Here is a 25,372-nt window from a genome sequence, read left to right as displayed (position 1 = left end):
TTGAGTGCAGGAGGAGAGAAGATAGTTGGAAATATTTGGGATTTATTTCCTGTTGCAATTAGAAAGGCAGCTGAGCAGCCAGTCAAGAGTGGCTTCAGATCTGTGTTTGTGTTTATGCATTCATGTTAGCGGCTGTCAGTGTGTGTGTGTGTGTGTGCATGTGTGTGTGTGTGTGTTTGTGTATCTGAAGGGGTTTATGTGGCTGTTTGGGCAATGTTGTGACACATGTAAGGCAGGCTACAAATTGCATGTCACAGCAAGCGCCTCTCACTAGGCGGATGGGGTAGTGAATCATTTTCTGAGAATGTGGATTTTTATTGAGCGTTAGTGTGTGTGTGTGTCAGAGCCAAGTACAAATCTGTAAAGACGGAATCAGAATAAGCATCTGCTTTTCTCCCCATGCACATCAATCTAGGTGCGTTTAAACCCAGATTACTGTAAACGCATGACTGTGTACATAACCTTTATTAAGATAGCCCAACAAGCAAAACCTGTGCGCTGTACTGAAGCCGGCAGATTCAGATAGACTGTAACCTTTGACCGTGACCTCAAGCATGCACACACACATACACACACTGACACACACACACACAGTCTTGCTTGCCTCTAGACCTCCTCTGTTCTATTCCTTTACATTTGGCTTCAGACACAAACATTTTGCTCCGAGATTGACAGAAATGTGCCGAGTGCTTCAAGGAGCTGCATTTAACGTTCTGACCGTGAATATCGATGACATATATGGTGGAGTCATTTCTATCTGAGAAGAGAGTGAAGTTGCTCTCCCTCTGCGTGTGTCATCCAAGCTTCTTGCATTGTATGCGTGTGCATGTGAGCGTGCCCCACCTGGAAGCTCACGACTGCCTGTCGTGCTCCAACAGCAGCTACAGCCGATCAACGTCTTCCCGAGCAACAGCGCCCTCCACTTCCCCCCCAGGTAAACACTGCTGGCTCGCCGTCGACATGTTGAGCCATTGAGAGAGAATCGAGATGCTCCCAATCTCGGATTGCGCACCTTTAAAAACATCCTTCTGCTTTCATCAACAGCTCAACTTCAAATCCCTGCTTCAATTTACCCGAGGGTGGACATCTCTTTCCGAGGCCTCCCTTTGGGCAGCAATGAAATGATTGGACACTATTAGGAAACAAGAGTCCATTTGGGGATCTTATTGTAAGAAGCTGTCGGCTGGAGCCAGGGGTTATACTCACCTCAACAAAGGTGGCACAACACAGGCTTTGAGAGACGACTGACAAAAGCCTCCCACTCGGCCTCCTTAGGCTCTATCCTCCTCACGTCTCAAATCATTGCCTCTTTCCCTCCGACACAAACACTTGTTTACTATACTTTTGCAGGAAAAGACTTTCCTCGCTTCCTTACTCGAGGAGAAGAGAGATCTGTTTACTTGCGCTCAGTGTCGTGTTTTTCATGTCGAGAGCGAGTCAAGTATTTTATATTCTCTCTCATCTTAACAGGACGATCTGCTCTCATATCGAGGCAAAGCCTGCGCCTGTGCACAAGAACTCACTGTCCATCGCAGAAAGAATAACATGTTCACGGTATGAACTTGCACATCTTCCCAAAACCATTATCTCCTGTCAGTTGGCTGAGTCCTGCGACACGATCTGATCAGTTCTTATAAGCAGCAGGTACTGGTGTGTAAAAATGACTTTTATGCAGATTAATCTCTGTAATATCTTTTCTCCGAGGTAGAATAGCAGACCCATGTGTTCCTGCTGAAAAGCAAACCTTTGCTCTGGTAAGATTCATCCTCACCTGACTCGGGGCATATCACGAAGAGGTTCCCGGTGGGTGCGACCCCGGTTGGCCCCCTGCAGGGTGCGGCGGTTGGCGGTGGAATAGTCGGGCTCCAGCTCATATGGCTCCTCCTCTTCAGGGCCCAAGCTGCGGCGATCATCCTCCAGGCCGTATGGCTCGGCCTGGAAGCGCTCGGGCTGCGAGCGGTTCACATCCACAGTGCTGCTCCCCATCGGCACCTGGGGCTGGGCCACGTGGCCGTAGTCATCCTTGCGAACGGGCAGCGTGTAGCTGTTCTCCGGCCGGTAGCTGTTGGGCAGGTAGGGGTAGCGCGGCGGCCGCAAGTTGACGCCGCGCGATAGGCTGCCGTAGTTGTCCGTCAAATCGGCGTAGCCGTCGTGCAGGCCGTAGTGGCGGACGTACTGGCTCTCGGGCGTCTCTCCATACGAGTCGTTGTAAGAGTTGTTGTAGGAGCGCGTCAGGGTGGAGGTGGCGTGAGGGGTGATGAAGCGGTCGCCTCCGTTCTTCATGTAGCGTCGGTCGATGGAGTCGGTGTAGCTGCCCAGCGGGGACGAGCCTTCGGGAAGGGGCAGGCCATCGGGCCCCAGGGGCACCTGGCGCACCGTCCGCGTGGTCACCGTCTTCACCATCTTGGTCACCTACAGAGGGGAACAGGTGCACTGGTCAGACAGTGTGGCCTCTGCATGGCAGGAAGTTGTGCACTTCCGGCTGCACACATGCAGCAAACCCACGCTCTCCACGAAACAAAGACTGGCCTTGACAGCTGTTCGATTCGGACGCGTGTTAGAAATGTCACGCGAACCAATAAACTGGATAAACAGAAGTATGAATGCAAACTGTGATTCTTGTCGTCCACATTAAAACATGCATGTCAAATGTAATGCAGAGGAAAAGTCAACGTGGGTTTAATTTGGAATTGATGTTAACGACTGCAATTTGTATTCAATTCAGTTTATTTTGTATAGCCCATTATCACAAAATACAAATTTGCCTCAAAGGGCTTTACAATCTGTACACATACGGCATCCCTGTCCCAGGACCTCACATCCGATCAGGAAAAACTCCCCAGAGATAGAAAAAAAACCTAAAATGCATTAAAATGTCATAGAATTCTGTCTATGGGTTTGTGATAGCTAAAGTATTTAAGTTTTTGTAAATGCTGAATCATTTTTTGTTCATCAATTAAAAAAATGTGTCATCAATGTGAGTTGCCTTGTATTATGAATTGAAGAAGAATCCGTCCACATTAAACATGATATATAAACCCGAAATATTGTACTTCAACAGTCGCTGTCTGAGTACAGCGAGTCTCCTGGATCGTGCCGTAACAAAGCCATCTGGAAGTGCTACAGTTCTACTGGACCTTGAATCCTTTGTGTCCCCAAGGGAGCAGGGGAGCAGCCCACTGTGACAACCAGACCTGCATGCATCTATGCTCACTTCATCCGATGCAGCTTCCCGCCTCTGCCTCGGAGACAGCAGAGACTTCCACACAGCGACTCCCTGGGCTCTCCGCACATACAGAACCCAATTTGCTGCCCAGTGAATTCTGCTGTGCACGATTAATTGGCTATTTTGTCCACGGCTATAAATTCATCTTCAAAATTAATGAGGTTGATGAAAATTAATCGTCATCCGCGGGGACGCGGGTCTGATGCGATTCGTGCCCGACAAGGTGTCGCGGCGAGGTTCGTCCCCACCTGCTGAGCGGAGACCGCTGGACAGGTTTTATCGGGGAAATTGAGAAGAAAAGAAAATCCGATGGCTTTAATTTTCGACACCAGAACTCTTAATTGTAAGATGCTTTCTTTATTTTCTTATGAATGGTATAATTTAGATTGTAATCAGGAGCGAGGAAAGGCTTGTAACAATATCAAGAACCCCCAATGGAGCATTAACCCTCACAACAGCATCTCTGTTGTTCAACACAACGTCCTCATTAACTCACTTGGAACAAGTAGAACTCTTCGGTGGCCGACACCCCAATTGTGAGCAACATAACAAAGACTATTTTAGGAACGCCAAACTTTATTTCCATGTTCAGAGTAATGACTGAGTCATTTACGTTGGTTTCTGATGCCATGATGCCTTGGCTTTGTGCTAGTTAGAAATAAAGAGCTCATTTGCTTGATTCACATTAGCTCCACATGTATGACCTTGGAATAATGAGCTCGCTTTCATCCTGTTCATCCAGTGAAGAACCCATACTGGCTGTTCTGGTGTTCATAGCGTGGGTCCTGATGATAACTCTGGGCCACAAGGGGATGAATGTCATATGCTGGAAGCGCTTACGTAGGCCTAATTATGCATAATTTATGAAATAACTTTGTGAATTGTTTTGGTAAGCTTTATTGATGTTCCTTCTAGTCAGAGAGCAATGTCAGAATGCTTTCCTTCCTGTCTGATGATTTGATAACACTTTATTTATCAACGTATTTTGTTCCCTATTCTGTCAGAGCTGAGAGCACAGTGAACGCCAACGCTTCCCGGCCTTGACGTGCCCGGCAGCCTCGTACCAACACAGCTTTTTAGGCGATTTGCAAGTGCTGCAAATGGACCCATCACACATTTTTCTTACACTCTTTGATGTATGCTCAAGTTCACAAGGCGTTAGAGGGGAAGTGAGGAACCTGCTTTTCAAAAGGGGCATCTGAATTATGCTGGAGCGGGGTAAACATGGCGAAAAGAGACTTGCTAAAATGGTGGAGAGTGTGAATATTTGTGAGCATGTAGAAATACTACATTTGTATGTGGAAAGGCAATGTCCGACTGGAAGGTGTTTGAAACAACCACGCGACGTTAGCCACAAGACATAACCGTTTACCAAGCTGTTAAAAATGGAGGGAAAGACAGCCGGCGTCGACCTGTCCACTTTACAGCTCCGTAAGAGGTTTCACAACCTTTGCCTTCACTTTAATGAGAGTTTAAATTGACATGGTGTCCCGGGGGATACTGCAGGCGGAGGATGTGGCGGTCACTCAGATGTGTAAGATGCCCATGTCTTCATTTTCAGCCAATCTAAAGTTGACGGAAGTAGATATAATTTGTTTATCTTGCTAGAAGGCCGATCGTGACTAAATGTGGGCCTTTAAAAAAAAAAAGATGTTAAAAGGAGCAGGGAGGCGAGGATGGGGAGAAATCAGCAAACATCACACACGGTTCAGCATCCTTCACTGCCACAGGCTTTGAAGGTGTATGTTCTGAGTGTTCTATTCAACAGGGGCACCTCATTTTTCACAACAGCTGATAAACGGACTCCTACCTCCTCAAGGTCGACTCCCCAGTGTGAACAGAGAAGTGAAAGTGATTATATTTGTTTTTGTGGTCCGTCTCAAGTCTCATTAGCTCATATCCAGAGGAAAGGAGGAATGTATTGGTCCAACGTGACTGGTGTTCCATTTAGAGTACAGCATTAGAGCACGGCATGCTGGGAATGGAGGACCGACGCGGATTATATTGAGCTCAGACTCATTCAGGGACTTGGCCAGTTCACTTTGATTGAAAAAGCAAATAGAACCAGTGGTTGATCTGTTATTTTAAGGCTGTGTATGGTTGTTCTCCAATTGTATATAAAAAACCTGGTGTTAACTTGATTCCCATCCTCTTTTTGCCGACAAATACTTAAATAAAGTAGCTCTATCTTAGGAACCCATTTTCTCTATCTTTCTCTGTGTTCTCACTCGTAATATTACTGACACTAAAACAGCTAGACACAGTTTCACCACAGGAAAAACTTTTTCGCCTGCAAATCAGGAAGATGGGAGAAGCTTCCGTGTTTCATCTTCCAGCAGTGAGACGGGGGATAACCATCAAGGGAAAGGGATGTGTTAGACGCTATGGCACGATGGTGCAAAAGAACAGATACGCACGTCAATACAGCGAGAGAGCGGGAATGCAGAGAGGACAACAGCACGGAAGGAAAGAGAGGAAGACGAGGGGCGGTATCTTTGGGTAAACTCTCGGCTGGGTCCGGATCCATTTGCCTCCACTGAGACGTTGGCTTCCAGAAGTTCATCCTGAACATGAATCTGCTTTTCTCCTCAAAGTGACTCCCAGAGAGCGCCCGATCCCTTTCCTCCCGACAGGATGGCGGCCTCTTTAAAAGGAGCGTCCTTCCTCGTCCCTTCCTCAGCAGCAAAGCCCTTGATTAGTGTGATGTTTTACGACACATGCTCGTGTGTGTTATCGCGTATGAAGGTCTGCGTGTGAATGCATAAAATAATATGGGTGTGAGTGTGTGTGGCCAATCCCCTCGCAGTAAACAGGCTGGAGGGCACTGGGCCCTCCCTGATGAGGGATTAGACCAGGCTTTTTAATTACAGTTTCACAATCCCCAGAGGAGGAGCTTAACACAGCGCTCTCCATGTCACTGGAAGCTCACAGCAGCAGCAGTTGACTACGTTTACAACCAAGTCCCATGCAAAATGTTGCAATAGAAGCTTCATTTTAAATGGTATGTCTCAAAAAGGTAGAGATATTAAACCCCACGAGGGTTTTTTTTCAAATGGAAATCTGGCGTGGATTCTGGTGGGAGCACGAGAGGGTTGAATTGAAATGCAGACTGTATCCCAAAACACAATGAACATGCACACACTTGAACTTCTTCATAAACCCAACCTGACACCACAGGGAGGACATTCTAGTGCGAACAATTGCAGATAACTGATGCCACTTTAAATGATCTTTTCAGGACTGGGGATTTCAAAGTGCTGGCAAATTACTTTTGGGAGTCAATGTACAAGAAAATGCTCAATCATATCATTCAAAACTCTAAAATATCAAAAGGCTACATCTGGGGAAAAAACTAAAAAGTAATTTAAATTCTAATTCCTCACACAGGGATTCAAAGCGTGTTATCAGGATTATAGTTACTAATTAGGCAGAGACATCAAACTATCAAATATCGCCATGAAAATTCCCTTGCGAATGAGGAATAATATGCTCCTTTCCATGCATTTACAGAACAGATCTATGAACACTTCATCATGGAAGTTTCATATGTTTGTTTCATTTTGATCATACGTTGGCGTCAAAGGTTTTTACAGAGGGTTTTGAATCTCCATTTATATTACTCCATAAATAAATAAAAAATGCTGTCAACAACCCAAAATATCAAAAATGTAAAGTTTGGAGATTTCGGGCTCAGATTACATTTTGGGGATGCTGCCAGACGGACTTTAAATGAGAGAAATAAGGAGAGAGAAAGACAGAAGAGCATGCAAAAGAAATACCCAAAAAAAGAGAATGCTTCCCATCCCAAATGGTGGAAGCAAGAAGCAGGGAACTGAGAATTATTGTAGACTATAGACTGGAGAGTTATTTGGCTTGTGATGAAGCAGACTGTGTTGCATACTGCTGCTGTAGCCTGTACGGGCACACGTAAAAATGGTGGCGTGGTAGGAAAAGCCAGACAGGTATAAAAGTCCACTCACCTTTACGTTAGATGTGACATCCTTACAAAAAGAAATAACAGAACACAGCAGAGGACGAATCAACAAACAAGCTTTTAAGAAGCACACAACTTGGAGAACACCAGAGGAGTTGGCTCATAGAAACACAATAATCAAATAATTGAAGCGCTGAGAGGGAGATGAAACCACTTGGGGCTGTAGGATTATGGGATTTAGAGTTCTTCAGGGTGGAAGTCTGGGAGAGGAGCGACGGTACTGGGCTGCTTGGAAGCGGAAAACCATTACCATGATTTGAAGCAATACTGAAGTGGATCAAAGGGACTTTGGAGGAGGGGATGGGGGGTCTCGTGCCACAACAATGCAGCTGCTCTGAGGTGTCCTGCTCAGGTGTGATAGGAGCTGCCGGGCTGATTATCAGCTCTGTGCAGCAGAATCATCCGTTTATTATGCTGGTCACTGATAACATTCTACGTCTATATTTTGACTTAGAATTGACTTTGATTCATGCTTTTTTCACAGCATCTAACATGATTTACCATACAAAAATATGTGGTCAATTATCACCCTAATAATAATAAAAAATGTACTTTCTTTAGAGTTTTTGGATCATTTAGATACAGGATCAGCCCCCCCCCCCCCCCCACACATATATAAACTGCAGCACAGTGGAGTGCACCTTTGTGTCTCACCTTGGTTTCTGTGCGCCGCGTGGTGCCGTCATCAGAGGTGACCACGGAGACGTGGGAGCTGGGGGTGCCAGGGTCCTCCTCTATGGTGACCGTCTCCTCCACCACCTCCTGCGGCTCCTGCATCATAGCCAGGGATGTGGCGTTGCTGGGGCTCTGCTCCTGCACACACGGGCACGCGGGAAACGGATGGGTTGTAATATTTCGTTGTTAGACGGCAAGAAAAACAGCCCAACATCCAGGTAATCTTCCATTAGCCATCTGGCAAGATGGGACTGTCATCAGGCCACTGCCGCAAAGAATTATATTCTAATAAGAACATTGCAAATGAAGGGTATTCAAATAAATGCTACCCACAATTTGCAAATGTCCAAATGTGTACATAACGAGAGACGTGGCGATGAATTAAAAGTGTTTGTGATACAAAAATAAAAAAACATGACATGCAAATAACAGCAAAGATCATTTTAATGACAATCAGTGATTTCAAAATTGGAAATATTTAGAAAATACATAATCACTATACATTATTTACTGATTAACTTTGTAAACAGCCAATTTATATACAGCTCATGCAGATTTGCCACAAGGATGCCCATGAATTAAAAAAAACCCAGATAAGTTTCAAAATTATTTATTTAATCAATATCTAAACATAGCAACTAAAGTATTACTTACAGTATGAATCAAGTTAGGCTAAACTAAAAGTTACAACGGTCATGGAGAGCCTCTTCACACCCTGAAGAACCTCGCGACGAAACCAGACTAGCTTCCACAGAACGTAAGCACACACTCTGGAAAATGCCTGTATCAACAACAATAATGTTCTTGTTTGTTGCTTGACCTGACGATCCATGATTTATCTAGCCCTAATAATATATCCGAACACTGCGATGCAGGGTAGCAACTCCTCACCTCTTGAGACTTTAAATTGAGTGAAAGCTCCTTTCAAGGCAAGCAAAAGCCTCGAGCACTGCTTTTTATTCATATTTCATTGGGAGACCATGGACTTAGAGAAGAAGTGTCCAAGGGGTAAGGATGAAAGTGAGTCCCTCATACCCCACATGACCCTGTGTGAATGCATAACAAATATGGGCCTATTGATGGAAGATCATATGAAGTCAGTGGTCGGAGGTGCTCCGCCCTGGCGTGCACGAGAGGGACAACTTCACAGCTCTTGTGATGGAGAGAAGAAGAAAGGCGTTTGAGGGAAACATTTGATAACCAAAACAGCACACAGCCAAGAGAGGAAGAGGAAATCAAAAGTAATGGAGAGGGAAATAGTTGGAGGGGGCAGTGTACTAAAAACTAAAGTGTTTCTTTTAAAGGGGGAAAAGATGAAGGAGTGTGTACTAGATCGCTTTAACTGACCTCAAATATGTTTTTCTGTCAGACATGTTTTTTTTTATTGTGTGCACTGATCCTTTAGCTATGCGGGGTAGATGTTGATTTATTGATAAATTTATAAAAACAACTTTCAAAATGCTTTTGTTAAATTAAACCGATGACACCCATTCATCTTAATCTAAAGAAGAAGAAAAAAGATCAGAGCTATGAAACACACACAAAATCTTCGTAGAAAAACAATAAAAACAACTGACCAAAGCAGAATATTTTTGTCTGACCATTGACACAAAGCTGGAGGGAGAGACAGAAGGCCAAGGAGGGAGCCAGAGGGAAAGTTTGAGTGTTGTTCGACACTGTTTTGTGAAAACACTAAAGCGATGCCTAAGAGTGCTTGTTTTCTTCGCCTCTTGGAAAAACATTTACCCACTGATTGGCCAACTCCTCTCAAGCTTCAAAGCCCACACAGTCCTCATTGATCTGCAGTCATTTCTGCTGATCGGACAGAAGTTTGCACTTTTTTCCTGGAGGATCTTTTCGACTAATCCCACAACCCTTCAGCTTCCCAACGTGATCCGCCAATGGAAAAGCTATTGCAGCATCTAGGCTCACTTCTTTAGGAGTCACACTTGTTGTTTAGACCAACAGTTGCATCTCCCTGTTCTCACCTAAGCTGTCAGTCCCACTTCCCAGGAGGCGGATTGGTCTGGCTGCTGGAAACAAAACTGCTCCCTTGATTTGGGTGTAAACTCTTTCAGCAACACCAAGACACTGAAAACTCTCTCTATTTACCTGCACCACTCTATCCAGTAACTTAGAGTCAATTAGCACCATGAACCGAGCTATATGAGGTCATTAACCTCGGAGGAAAGGTTCTAAAGTCCCATTATTGGGGTTAATGACTGGGAAGGCTTTCTGCTGCATATAAAGAGCCACATGTGTGAACACACAAGCATTGCTGAGCTGAGGTAAATACATTATTTACAACTGACCTCAGGCTAAACAGCACAGCTCGGCTGAGAAGGGCCTTCTCGTGGTATTCAGAGAGCTGATTATTCTCCAATCAACATCCTTGTTCTGTTCAATCATAAATGTGAAATACCTTCATGACTTTGCCCCCGGTGATGAAAACAAGAAGGTAAGAGAACTTTTGAATTTAGCAGCATTACCAACCATAATATAACTTTGGTCAGACACAAGGCTCACAGAAAATCCAAGGTTGTCGAGGCAACTCTATTCTCATTGGCTGCCTGTTGCAATGTGACGGGTAATCTAGCCGCCTTTAAAGTTGAGCAATTGTTCTACTTCTTACCTCATCGCATATTTACTTTAAAATACATAGATAACATCTTCTTAGCATCATGTCTCTTTGTAAACCAACAAACAACTAAATATTGTATAAAAAAAAGAAAATAGTCCACGGCATTCATTTAAGATAATTAAACTATTTGCATTTGTACAAATTGCATACATAGCATGATGTATGTGTTCATTCTTTAGGCTGATACCGTGTTTACTAATTGAGCCCAATCACTGTGAATGTTCCACCTCTTTGGCTCTGTGCCCATGAAATCAGGTAAATTTAACTACATTCCTATGACGTTTCATTTCATTGATTGGGTGAACGCAGGGGGGAATTGTCCAAACAGCGTCATGGAAACATTTTGTCACTAGTTTTAAAACCCATCGTGGGCAGAGAGGAAGGGGTTAGGATCCCTTTGAGGCCCACCCACAAACTGGCTTCTTGATCGAAGCTTAATTCAATGTCTCTCGTCCACTTTCCTCTCGTTTCTGCGTGCACTAAGTGAGAGAGTGGAATTTAACTCAGCATCACAGCCCCTAAATAAATAATTAAGAGCCGTCTGGCTATGGCCTAGCACGCCTTTCTGCCAGGTCATGAGGGAATAACAGGCTGTTTCTGAGTCGAGTAAATTCAGTAAAGCATACGAGAAGGAGCGGAAGGAGAGGAGCACCGTGAGTTAATGGCTGACCGCAGAGAGATGAAGGAAAAAGTAGAAGAAGAGTCCGAGAGATAATGTGGTAAGGGACGGGGAAGAAGTTCTAGAATTAAATTGTGTGGAAATGGTTTGTGTCAGCCAGTGGAAAAGTGTTAACCTCAAGATTGTTCAGGCGAGCTAATGATCTGATGGTTCCGGGCTGAAATTCATAATCAGCTGGATGAGGAAAACAAGGGGGACGCCTCTCAGCCAAAGAGTAACCGAGCGTCCGTGGAGCGAAGCGTCTCCCCTCACCTGTTCATCTGGAACAACTATTCCTATTTTGAACAGCCTGCCATGAAAATGTGAAAGTCAGCAAGAGTCAAAAATCAAGCTTTTCTAAATCTGTTAAGGATCGGGTTAACCAGACAAAAGAAACACATCCAAGAGCTGGACTACACTTTTGATGAGGAGAACGGAGCCTGCAAGAGCTTTGCCCGTTTGATGACTTCTGTTCAACCAGTAGAGGAGAGATGGAGGTCTCAAACAGAGAGGGATTTGGCTCTGAGGATTTGTACAACCTGATTGGTGGAAGATGATATATCATCTTCCTCCTCTCACACTGGCTAACCCCTGAAGGGACACGGCTTGGAGGGTACTTGTACCATAATAAGAAAAGAAAATGACACAGCTACTTCTGCTACACGACATCAAAGTAGATGAAATCATTGTGTACATCCGGCCAAGAATGAGTAGAGACTCATGCTCTTCCATAACTCATCAACCAACAACATGATCAATACCTCCAAAAAACAATACCCTTGGAAAGAGCCCTTGAGCAATCTCCTGCAGAGTATATTTCATTACAATAGATCATGCAGAGACATGCGACTTCTTAAGTTCGACTAATCTGAAGCGTAATGGATTGCTGTGCTTCGGGAAGAAAAGAAGGAGGAGGAAGAGAAACACAAAGGCAGGAGATGAAGTGATACGGGGGTGTCAATAAGCATTGGCCTGATATCTGCCATCAATCTACACTCATTCATCATCTGTGTTCGATAAGCTGCTCAGTGTTGTCATTGGATAGGGAGATAGAGTAAAATGTGGGATAGGGAAATAATGTTTGCGGGTAAAGGGCTTTCCTTACCCCAGGACAGAGTTAAAGCGAGCAAACTTCAGTTGGAGTTGAGAGAATAATTTCTGCAGTAGGTGTCCGAGGTGTACGGTAAACGTAGCACAGACATTGTAATGACGTTATAGTGACGGTATTGGTGCTAAAAATACCAACGTGGAGGAATGCAGTCCTAGTTGTTGAGACGCATAGCAGAGCACCGCAACATCTCCCATCGACAAGAGATGCTGCATATGCAATTTGGTCGATACTAAAAATGTATTGAGATCTAACTCAGCCCTATAAACACTTTAGTAATAATGAGGACCAGCCTACGTTTCACATATCAGCCGTTGCAATCACATTATTTGCATTTGTGCTTAAACTTGAACAATTGGTGAATGGCTCAGAAGAGACATTGAGAGCCTGATAGCCATCAGCAAGAAGTGATTCCTCTGAACAGCACCACATGTTCCAGTTGTCAGTTAATGCCAGAATACACAAGGAAAACTTTTCCTCTCACCCCAACACCGTGTCAGTGAGTAGAATTTAGATATGCGTCTCATCTGAAAACAGTGCGGGGGGGGGAGCCTGCAGTTACTTTCAGATTGAGTCAACGGAACTTGTCAGATCGCCACCTGGTCACGCATACCGCCGTGATCCGAGTCACCTTCCTTCCTGACGCACACACACACAACATGCTCAGTCCTAGCCTGACCCCTGTGCAGTGACTAACAGGATTTCACTCCGGAGACATGCCAGCAATCATTACATGGCTCTTACACAATTAATCCTCCGGCGAAAATCGCCTGGCTAACCTTGGGTCGTCCGATTTTCCATCAGCCCCCTCCGCTACAACCAACTGCCCTCTCGGCAGCACTGCACGGTGAAGAATCACATGACGCAGTTCAAAAAGAGAACGAGAAAGAAAGCGGGAGCTTTCGAGAGCGCAGTTCAGCGTGACCCGCAAAAAAAAACTAGTGTGAACTGCAGCCGTGTGATCCAAACATCCACCCAGAGCAAGATTTGTTTGTGGGATAAAGCAGAGGCTGAGGGGAAGTCAAGTAGAGGAAGGGGAACTAAAGAGGCTGACAATGTGTGGCACAGGTCCAAAACTGCATGCTCTCCCAGGGGGAAAAGGAGGACGGGGAGCATTCAGTCACTTCTATAAGGCCAGCTAGGCCTCATCCCAGCTGAACTTGATGCTGGGCTGTGTGGCGGTGAACATCGTCTCCTTAATGCTTTAGAAATCCTTAAACTCAACCATTTCAAGGGGTAAAGCACACAGAAACTAGCACACACATAACTGGTGGAGAGGGCCAAAGTCCTGATGATGCAGCTGGGAATGATGGGACCTTAATCTCTCCTTCTCTGACGACTGTTCCTGGGCCAAATCTGGGCTTTTCTCCCTCTCATCTCTTTCACGCTTGGCCTCCTGGTTTCAGAAGCCTCCATCATTCCCCATTCAATTCATGTTTTTTCTACCTCATCTTGTGTTTTTTAAACCTACGCCTACTAACCCCCCACACCACCCTCCATTGGCGTGCCCTTTTGTTCCTCTGCACCAGTGCCTAGACAAAACTTGTGTTTACCAGACCGCTTGACAGGCTCAGACCCTCACAGACAGAGGCCTAAATATAAAAACGCCTTGTCAGGGAAAACCTCCAGCTAAAGCTTGATTGCGTCCCGATGGTTTGCAATAGTTAAATGTGGTATTGATGCACTGATTAACCCCAACTCAACCCTCGGCAACATTCAACACCATCTGAATCTTAGGAATGGCAGATATTCACATTTGAATTGTCTGAGAGATGTTTTGAAGCATTTGGTAATTTCTTACATCTGTCATCAACTACACACTGTACATAGCAACACACTTGCACACATGGAGTCACATACCACATGTGTTTTCTTTACAATTCAAGGCCTGGAGTCACATTAGAAGTGAAGCATGCAGAAAGTCACACTCAACATGTTATGTTCTGTAGCAATCCACAACTCGAGCAGCAGGAGGCTAAATAAGCAGTGCAGATTTCCAGTAAGTATAGCCAAAGAGACAGAACAGGGGGAGGAGGATCATAAATAAAAACAAAAAGGAGGAGAGCCACATGGAGCCTGCAGAGTAAAACTAAAACGATGAGTCTTGGAGAGGGCTCCGTGATGGTGGCCAGTATGTGTTTGTTTGGACAGTGGGTGCGGCCACGAGAGAAATGGAGAACAAGAAGAATCCAGCACCGTAGAGGCAGAGTAGCCGCCCACAGTGGACAGGTGGTGGGCGGAGTGCAGGGTGGTGGTCGGTTGGTCCTGATGGCAGAACAGAGTCTCCGGGGCGGCGTGTTGTTTGCAGTGCCCATCCCGTCAGCCTCTGGATCACTGTCAGCCTGACTCTGTCATTGCACTGGTGATTGGAGGAGGGGGGGGAGAGGGGGTCGCAGTGTGTGGAGGAGGCTGTGAGACAGGCGTTGCCAGAAGCTCAGTTCATGTGAGGTCTACTGGAGATTTAGGGAGTTGGAAAGGGGACATATGGTCCACTTCCTGTCAAACTACCAGGGCAACACTTATTGTCCCCCTGAAACCCTTTCTCCAAAATCTGTCTGCATGTGCAGCCGCAGGGTGTCCCATTTAACAGAACCCCCCCCTTCCATCTCTGGCTGTCTTTGTCTCTCTTGTGTAGAAAACAGTAAAGCCTGAGGCAGTTATAATGAAGGACTACTAACCGGCACTCACTGTTGTAGGAATGCTACTAAATGTCCTCTTCTGGGACTGTGGTGGTGGGGCGAGAAGGGGAACTCTACAGGAAGAGGGCAGGATGTCATCAAAGTCTTGCCATATTTCAAGAGTTCTCGAAAGGTTTTACGTCATGAACTCCAAAACAGACCTTATGAACTTGTGCTTTGATTTATTTACTTCATACATGATTGACCCCTCACTGAGAAATTTCTACACCACCCCATTAGAGATAATAGAGGCGAGGCGGAACCTCTGATTGCCTTCACTCAAATGCATTCTCTGGTTTGGACATTTTCTCACAAATTAAACTACTCCTCATCTTGACAGGAAACCACCATACCCTTCTAAAGGAGCCCCAGAACCCTAAGGCACATCCGTCATGGCCAGAACTCTGCTTTGAAAAGCACACATAGATAACACCTCGCAGAGCTAACGCAGTCCATCACAATAACTGCGACTGCCTTTCAAATATGCACTCAGTCAAACGTGATTAACCCCCTCTGCGGATATTTTTACAGCCTTATGCCAGCCACCTGGTAAAGGATTGGGCTCATTGTGCGGGCAATGTCGTGGCGTCAGAGCCAGAGCCAGAGGACAAGCTGCCGGAATTGGGCAATAGAGAAATCCTTGCCAATTTACTGCTAACCTTCAACGGGTCATGAGATAAGGTGAGGCTGGATGTATATGCGTCCCATAAAGAAGTCATTGGGCAGCTGGATAAATCTATCAGGAGGCTTGAGCTACCGGCCCAGTTACTTTATTTATTGTTCTCTTTCTGTCAGATGAAAGGAAATGTGAAATTACATCTGCTCGGTCCTGCTCTGCAAAAAAGGCCTTGTGTGGTTTGTATGCGTGTGGGTGTGTGTGTGGGTGAGTAGTTAATAGGTGTGGATATAGGAGCATACATCAGGTCAGTGCAGTAACTCAGTGTGCTGGATAAAACAAATGTTCAAAAAGAACGATGAAAGTTGTTCCCTGTAATTCACTTTGCAACTACATTTTAAAAGGCTTCTATAAAGCACCACTATGGATCTTTGTCTCCGACTCATCTGATAGACACAGACCACTAAATATAATAACCAGATGAATAATAAACACAACGTTGTAGTATGGTCTGTCAGAAGAAGACTATGTTGACGAACCAAATATATTGTGCGGACTAATTGTTTACGCATTAACCTCAGTCCTAACCTTCTCATACCTTAAAGGCCATCATTCGGATGTTATATGTTAACGTGACGAAGAATTCCAGCGGCCAAAGATTTGTTTCCAGTAAGATAACAACGAGGAGTGGACCATGGTGTCAGGACTTAGGAAGGTCACCTGTGGAGTCATTGGTCCAATACTTGTTATACTTTATACTAACAATATTTGTAAAAAAATATTAAAATGTGTCATTTTTGCTGACGATACAAACTTATTTTGCTCAGGAAAATGGTTGAAGGAACTTTTATTTGCAAGAAATGCTCTTATATCTAATTATCTTGGGGGGTTAATTAACTTAATAATTTAGGATAGGAATATATAGAAGCATTATGCTTCTGCCTATACCTTTTCAGTGATAATGGTTGTATACAGGCTTTACTCATTGTGCTGTTTGTGATACATAATAAAACACACCACTACTCACTACCTCAGATCTGAGACGTGTGGGTCAACCAGAGTACGCAGACACCATGGCCTCCACATCCCTGCAGAGCCACGGCAGAGCTCCCTCTCCTCTCGCGGTGTTTAAAGGGAAACACCTCTGAGTCCGAGTGTGAACAAAAAGCATTTTTCATGACAAGGCTCATAGTAGCAATAAAGTCAGAGCCGGCATATCTGTACCTAATGTATTCCACTGCATCTGGAAGAGGTAAACAGGATCCGTATTGGTTTGTTACAGCTGACATCGTGTTGTAATTATTATTTTTTAGCAGAGATTAAAAGCACCAGAAAAAAGCAGCTCATTTACAAGCTAATGGAAACAAGTCTACCTGATTTCTTCGGAATATTGAGTAGGGGATGGAAATACAGAGAGACAAGGGAAGAGGCATTATTCGTTCTGGTGCTGTGTGTGTGTGTGTGTGTGTGTGTGTGTGTGTGTGTGTGTGTGTGTGTGTGTGTGTGTGTGTGTGTGTGTGTGTGTGTGTGTGTGTGTGTGTGTGTGTGTGTGTGTGTGTGTGTGTGTGTGTGTGTGTGTGTGTGTGTGTGTGTGTGTGTGTGTGTGTGTGTGTGTGTGTGTGTGTGTGAGCGAGGTAGTCTTTTAAGCTTTCTAAGCTGCAAGCTGATCATGAATATTTAAAACTACGCGATATCTGAAATATAGTTTTGGTATGTGCATTTTTTTCAAAGCTAAATTAGCACATTTTAAGCAAGAGCCACGGTATGAACATAAATGGCGTATTTGAAGCCGCGGCTTACTCCGTATGAAGTGTGGCTTTTCACTGAAACATTTGTTGGATGAATTAAAAATCTGAAAAACTGCATTTTGAATGAACAGGAAAGCATGTATTTTGAATGCAGTGGGAAACCTTTGGGCTGGATCCAAACCGAAGAGGAGCATGCTGCACTGCTGTATCAGAAGGACGGCCAAGTGGTTGGGTGGGTGGGGCAACTTTGAAACCCACCACCTAATAGAGCCATTCCCCAAGGCGTTGGAGGGCGTTTCTTACTTCCACTCAAGCGATAGCACTTCTCAAATTTTATTTCTGTGTCATACACTATTCATGTTCTGGGTCTGTATTTGTTGCTTTGCAGGTGGTTGGAAGGAAGAGGATGCAGATGAAATATGAATTATCTCCTCTCAGTGTCTGGCTGAGCCCCACTTTGCTGGCACCACTGCTTTTCAGTGCAACTCCCCTCCCACTCAGCAAGCCAGCTGCAGGCCTCGCATCTGGCTGCTAACCCCCCCACCCCCATCCCCATCCTTTAATCAAATACATACACACTCACAAACATCTCTATCCATCCACCCCCATGATAAAACACCTCCCCCTCCTGTGTCAGCTGCTGCTGCTCTGTGCAGGAAATGCTGACTTCTTAAGATTTAGGTATCCAGTAAACAGGATCTTGACCCAAAATAGCCAAAAGCTGGAAGAGGAATGTTGACAGCCCACAGACTGTAAATTGCCTTATTAAGAGACGGAGTCAGGGTAGTTTGGATGACAGATATCATCCAAATCCTGGTGAAGACATGACTCCCAACAGGAAGGAAAGCTCAGCCCAGCCCTTCAGAGCCCTCTGGGACATCAGCATTAATTAAACCACACATCTAGAAAGGCATCAACATTGCTAAGATACGTTGGGCCGGGCAGGAAGGACACGCAGTCAGACTCTAAACAAACCCTCAGGTTGGCCAAATGTGTTTGGAAGGAAAAATGAAGGCCAACAACAAACTATCAAAAAAAGTATGTTTTACAGACCAACGAGAAGGTTTGACACAGGTGCACATAGACACACAGTTTTCCTTTGCAACGCAGATCTATTAAAAGAGTTATTTTTCCAACTTCAGCCATGTGTGACGTAATAGACGTAGTATAGACTGAAGACCCCATTTTAGATCCGTAACATGCATCATGTTAGAGCTCACAATACATTATAAATGAGAGCAACAACGTTTTCATGCAACAGACCTCCGTTACATTCTGTGTCACAGCTCACTGCTGAAGTTCCCACACTGCCTATTAGTGGAAAAGCATATACATGATCATAATAGCCTAATTTACTATACTGTGGATTCAAGATTCAAGATTCAAGATTCAAGATGTTTTATTTGTCACATACACACACAGGGTGTGCAGTGAAATGAAAGTGGCAATGCTCAGCAGGAATGTGCAAGGGCAACAAGTACACACTATTTACAATAAAAAACACAATATTTACAGTAAGTGTGTGTGTGTGTGTGTGTGTGTGTGTGCCTAAGAGGGGCAGTTGTGTGGGTCTATGTGGGGGTCCTGGTGAGGTCGGAGTTCACAATCCTGATGGCCTGAGGAAAGAAACTCCGTCTCAGTCTCTCTGTTCTTGCAGCGACCACGGAGGCGCCTGCCTGACCGCAGCAGCTGAAACAGTCTGTTGTTGGGGTGGTGAGGATCCTTCATGATCCTGCCGGCTCTGGTTCTGCACCTCCTGGTGTACAAGTCCTGCAGGGTGGGAGTGTTCCAATAGTGCGTCAGCCGAACGCACTACTCTCTCCTTCCTGTCCTGAGCGGAGCAGTTGCCAAACCAGGCTGTGATGCTTCCTGTCAGGACGCCTCTACAGCTCCAGAGTAGAAGGACTGAAGGATCCTCTGGGAAACTTTAAATTTCCTCAGCTGCCTGAGGTGGTAGAGGCGCTGCCTTGCCTTTCTCACCAGAGTGTCTGTGTTCGTTGACCATGTCAGATCCTCGGTGATGTGGACTCCCAGGTATTTATACCGCTCACCCTCTCCACAGTAGTCCCGTTAATCCCCAGTGGTGAGTACGTCCTCTGTTGTTGTACCCTCCTAAAGTCCACAATCAGCTCCTTAGTTTTGGTGACATTCATGATGAGGCTGTTGTCCTGGCACCAGAGTGACAGATCAGCAACTTCCTCCAGGTAGGCCTTCTCGTCGTTGTCGGAGATCAGGCCCACCACCACTGTGTCATCCGCAAACTTGATGATGGTGTTGAGCTGAACCTGGCCACACAGTCATGTGTACAGGGAGTACAGTAGGGGCTGAGGACGCAACCCTGGGGATCCTGTGTTCAGGGTGAGGGATTTGGAGGTGTGTCTGCCCACCCTGACCACCTGTGGCCTGGCGGTCAGGAAGTCCAGGATCCAAGCACACAGGGGGTGTTCAGTCCCAGCTCAATCAGCTTGCCCAGTCTGGAGGGACTATGGTGTTGAAAGCTGAACTATAATCAATGAACAGCAGTCTCACATAGCCCCCTCTGGCTGTCCAGATGAGAGAGTGGGTGTGCAGTACCTGGGAGACAGCATCATCTGTGGATCTGTTTGGGCGATAAGCAAACTGCAGCGGGTCCATGGAGGAAGGAGGAAGGCGCAGATGTAGTCCTTTATCAGCCTCTCAGCATTTCATGACCACCGAGGTGAGGGCCACGGTAGTCATTCATACATGCTGGAGAAGCATTCTTGGGCACAGGGACAATAGTGGATCTCATGAAGCAGGCGGGGACCACGGTCTCAGCCAGGGAGAGGTTGAATATTGTGGTGAACACTGGAGCTAGCTGGTTAGCACAGGTCTTCAGTACACGCCCAGATATGCCATCTGGACCTGCAGCTTTCCTGGTGTTCACCCTCAACAGAGCCCTCCTCACACTGTGCTCGGTCACAGAGAGTGTGTGTTGTCCCCAGCGGTAGAACTCACCCGGTGTTGTTGTTAGCTAGCGCTGTTGTTGCTAGCCTCAAACCGTGCATAGAATGAGATCAGGTCCTCCGCTAGGGATGCGTCGGCACTCACCAGAGCGCGGGGGCTGCTCTGGTAGTCTGTGATAGTCCGTAGCCCCTGCCATAGGCGCCTGGTGTCGCGCTGCTCCATCTGTGATTCCACTCTGTCTCGGTACCTCCTCTTGGCTTCCTTCACCGCCTCCTCAGTCCATAGACCGCTGCCTTGTACTCGTCCATGTTGCGGATACAAGACCGGAGTTATAGGCAGTACGGGCGTTCACAGCTTCACGGATGGATCTATCAACCCACGGCTTTTGGTTAGGAAAGACCCTAACTTTACCGTGGGGGCGATGGTGTCCGCTAAGCGTTGCTATGGGTCTCAGTGCTACTACCGCAGACTCGCTGACGTCACTGGTACTGGGTTGGATCATGTCCCAGTCGACCGCGCGAGCGTCCTGTAGCTCAGCCTCTGATTGGGCAGACCACCGCCACGTTCCTCGTCACTACCGCTTCCCGCGATCTTTTCCGGAAGCAGAAAAATGGCGGCATGGTCTGATTTGCGAACGGAGGGAGAGAGACAGCCTTGTAGCCTCTCTTGAATGGCGATAGCAGTGGTCCAACGTTCTTTCCTCTGGTAGCACACGTAATGTGCTGGTGAAAGTTCGCATGACTTTTTAGGTTTGCCCTGTTAAAGTCCCCAGCCACCACCACAGCCGCGTGGGATACTTGTTCTGATGCCGACATAACACATCATGTAGGTCCGATAGTGCTACGCCGGTGTCCGCTTGTGGTGGAATGTAGACGGCTGTGGTGATGACCGAGCTGAACTCCCGGGAAGGTAGAATGGACGGCATGAGATCGTCAGATGTTCCAGGTTCGCGAGCAGGAACGAGAAAGAGTCTTAATGTTCTTGGGGTCGCACCACATGTTGTTAGTCATGAAGCAAACCCTCCACCCTTAGATTTACCAGACTCTTCCGTTCTGTCTGCACGGAAAACAGAGAAGGACTCGGTTGGGCATATGACTCGATCCGCACCAGCGGGTCAGCCATGTTTCGTCAGACAAAAGATGTTACAGTCCTCATGTCCCGTTGGAATCTGATCTGCCCTAACATCATCCATCTTATTTTCCAGAGACTGGACGTTAGCAAGAAGGATGCTGGGCAGAGGTGACGGTGGGCTTGAACTCTCAGTCTGTTCCGAATTCTCGATGTTTCGTCGTCTCCCGTAGTAGCGGCTCCACTGTTGTTGATGTGGTTCGCTCGACGATCTCTGCCGCCACGCTGGATCGATGGAAAAGTGGACAAAACCCTTGTTTAAAGTTTATGTCCAAAAGTGTGCTGTGGTCGATGCTGTTAGTGCCGATGTGTTTGTGGCAAAGAAAACATTAAAATAAACACAAAACTAATAGAGCGCACAATCTCCGCGGAGCTACCTCGACGGCGTCTGGACAGCCGCGCCATCTGTATGGACACGAAAGAGTAACTAATGAAAGCATTTAACAATTGCTAATTTTTCTGGGGACCACATGGAGCCTCCTCAAGGGGCTCTGGGGATCTCCAGACTTCTATTTGTCATAGATCCACAACACAAGTATTTCAACCCAGGGGAACATGGATAATCTAAAAGTAATGATGTAAAATAACAAGTCAACACAGCACACATCAGTCAGTGGTGCTTGAAGCTGGTCCATGACCAAAAGAAGCTGCTACAACAGCAGCTGATGGAGCCACTGCCCCTCCCTCTCTCAGGAACTCTGAGAAGCGTGTGTGTTGTTGTCTCTGTCAAACAGAGGATGTCCGGTGTGGGCCAGCCATCCGATTACCCACAATGCTTATGCCGTGCAGCCACTCTAAATCAGGTTAGACTCGTCTCCCTTTCCTAATTGGCAGACATAGAGTAATTTTCCAGGGTCGATGACCGAGGCAGACTTGATGAAACCTAAAACCAGGAAACGGTACATTACTCTCGATGGTGTATTTGTGGTGGGAAACATCAGATTGATTCACTTACAATATTTCCCCTGAACGAGGGTAAACAGTGGGCAAACAGAACCTAGCAGAAACACTTTGCGAGTGTGAAACTGTCATAAAACCAAGTCTACAGGCTGTGACAATATGTACTCATGTCAGCCGAGTTGGACAATGTCCTTAACCCTGGGCACTGGTTTGTCTTACTGCAATGGTAAGTGGCACATTGCTGGCATTGCACTATACACAATGTGGTTGCTGGGAATACTGTATGCAGACAGGAAGGAAAAAAAGGGTTGCTCGTTGCTTTCCTGCCGTCTGCCCACTGTGGAATCCAGCCTGGAAGTCTGAAGTCATAAAGAAAAAGGGGCGAACTGGTACAGGTCTGCAGACGCTATACAACGTTGGTTTTCTCATCACGACAGTAATGGGGGCTTTAGTGCCTGGAAAAACAGACGTAGATCATCCAGAGACCCAGTTGTCTTTAGCAAACAGTTACCTTGCAATATAATTCAAGTATTTATTATCTATTCAAAATAACACGGCCACAGGAATTAGCCTATTTCGGTCCAAATGAGCGCGGTATGGGCTGCTGACCCACTCGCACAGCCCGTGCAAACAGGCCCACTCTTCTGTAAGCATGTAAACGTTCATGAGCATCCACCCCAAACGTTCAGTGTATAGCCAGAGCGAGAGTTTAGTGAGGCCGCGCCGCCGTCCGGAGCTTTTCCCTTGGCACCAGCTGGCAGTAGCTGCTGCGTGTGCGTACATGTCTTGAGTGAGCAGAGGCCCACGCTCTGGCCCACACAGAGAGAGTGGGGTCCACTGAGGGGGGAGCGGCCCTCAGTCTGAAGGCTTAAAATAGAGTGGAGGGTGTGAGATGACTGCAGCCAGACTGACTGTGGGGAGAGCTTTTGTCAGGAGGGGGTGTGTGTGGGGGGGGGGGGGGGGTGGGCGGCTGCATTCATCAACTCTTATTGCTGTGCAATGAGTTCTGCAGCATGTAAGTGGAGCCCAAAAATAACTCACTATAATGACACATGTAGGCCTCCTGCACAGGCTCAGACACACACAAGTGTGTTGTGGTTAAAGCGGCACTGGCTGGAAAATCTTTCCAAAAATAATGGACAAATCCGACGATTAAATATTTAAATAAAGCAAGAATCGTGATATTGTTCGAGGTGTGTTGAGAGCTCCTTAGGAGGGGGGAGTGAACTTTCACTGCTGGATTCACTCCAGAAGCTACTAAGTAAAATCACACCACACAAATATGTTGCTCTGTAACATAAAATGTGCTTTTGATTGTTATATTAGTCTTAAAAAACGGTTGCCAGTCAGAGAGGAATCACTTTAGAGGTGGAAAATCAGCCAATATCTAATTTTAAATCAAAGTAAATATATTGGATAACACACTGACGTCCTCTCTCACAATATATCCTTGTCAACAGCAGCCAAACAGTAGGGCAATGCTGTCTTCTATCAAACACACACACATAACCGTGCACCCGAGCACAGGACAATGAGGCAAACACACACACACACACACACACACACACACACTGCCACAGTACTTTTATTTGCGGGGTATAAAAAAATTACTGGACAGTGACAGCCTTTCCCAATAATCCTCCTTGAGAAAGTGCTGTGAGAAGCCAAGCTTTGGCAGAAGGAAAGCAGGCACACAATCGAAAGCAAATCTCTCTGTGGGAAAACGGAACATAACCACAGGGCTTTTCGTCAGTTTTGCACTGCTGTAAAAAAGAGGCAGATATGCAAGTTTCTCAAAAGGTCCTAATCAGCTTTTCACAGAGGTCTGCAGAGGTTACAAAAGAACTGCGTAGGAACTGACTTGGAGGGCAGGACTGACAGAGACGCTAACTACAATACACACAAACATCCTGTGCTTTCGGGGCCTCAGCGTTGTCCTCTTCCTTTATGCCTCGGCAGGAATGTGAAGTTCATACACAATCGTGGTCTGAGACTGCAAACTGTCTCGGAAACAACCCCACCCTCTGACATATTGTATTCTTGAGGTGACATGTCAATACAAAAAGCTGTCTTTGAGTAAAGTTCCAAAGATAAATCACGGTCCATTTAGACTGCTAATAGACATATTTTACTTTTTTAAAGGATTAAGGTTGTGCCTGCTGCATTAACTAAACTAACTGCTGCAGTATTATCATAGTTAACATGCTGACTTTAAAAAATGTCTGTTCAGAGGTCAATTTGTATGTGGACCTCAGACGACCTCTTAACCCTCCTGTTACCTTAGGGTCAATTTGACCCCATTCAATGTTTAACCCTCCTGTTACCTTTATATTTACTGACATATTTTACCCTTGGGGTCAATTTGACCCCAGCAATTAAAACCTCCAGAAAATTATTAGAATTAATATTGTTTTCCAAGTTTAAGTGTGAGGTACTTTATGTTTGTTTGTTGACTACCTAAATAGCCCTTTAAATATATAAAAAAGTTGATATTTCTTATATGTTTGACACAGTGAAAAACAGCCTGGGGTCAAATTGACCCAAAAGAACACCGACATTAAACATTGAATGGGGTCAAATTGACCCTAAGGTAACAGGAGGGTTAACTACACATAGCATCATGTGTGCGAGCATGGCCCGTGAATTTGCACACGCAATTATAGCAGCTATAGTCGCAGTGATAATGCCACCACGGATTACATGAATTTAGCCTCAGGTAATGAACATTTTACTTTTTGTTGTGTGATCCAAACCATCAACAGGCTGCACAGGTTTAAAACCCAGAAACTCCGTCACAGAAAAAGAAACGGCACATATGAAATTCTTTCTGGGGGCTTTTTGCAAAAAAATCACAGCCCAGATACCCCCTGATGCTTGACATTACTTATATATATATCTTTTTTTATTATTATTATGTTAGCAATATTCACTCGCACATTGACAAAAACCTACTGATATGCCAAAAATCTACTTTTTTGGTAAAATGACTGTTTCTGATTAACTAACAGCAAATAATGCACAGATATTTCCCCTTGCTGGGATATTGAACAATTTCTCCACATTACATTTTCACTT

General features: G+C 45.7%; 1 protein-coding gene across 5 annotated transcripts in view; it reads right to left on the bottom strand.

Moving 5' to 3' along the window:
• Window positions 1-25,372, bottom strand: part of arvcfb (ARVCF delta catenin family member b) — a 125,718-nt gene that overhangs the window by 70,444 nt on the left and 29,902 nt on the right. For 4 of the 5 annotated variants that reach the window (XM_056418705.1, XM_056418707.1, XM_056418706.1 and 1 more), the window contains 2 exons: window positions 7,875-8,033; window positions 1,772-2,412 (listed from right to left, as the gene is read on the bottom strand). In XM_056418705.1, the coding sequence (XP_056274680.1) occupies window positions 1,772-2,412; window positions 7,875-8,033 (800 nt within the window). Of the gene's footprint in view, window positions 1-1,771; window positions 2,413-7,874; window positions 8,034-13,081; window positions 13,241-25,372 lie in introns of those variants that run through there. The other variant, XM_056418709.1, reaches the window with a different exon arrangement.

The sequence above is a fragment of the Pseudoliparis swirei genome, chromosome 7 (genome assembly GCF_029220125.1).
Source record: "Pseudoliparis swirei isolate HS2019 ecotype Mariana Trench chromosome 7, NWPU_hadal_v1, whole genome shotgun sequence".
Lineage (NCBI taxonomy): Eukaryota > Metazoa > Chordata > Actinopteri > Perciformes > Liparidae > Pseudoliparis > Pseudoliparis swirei.
Note: the sequence above shows the minus strand (reverse complement) of the source record. Positions and strands in the feature narration are given on the sequence as shown.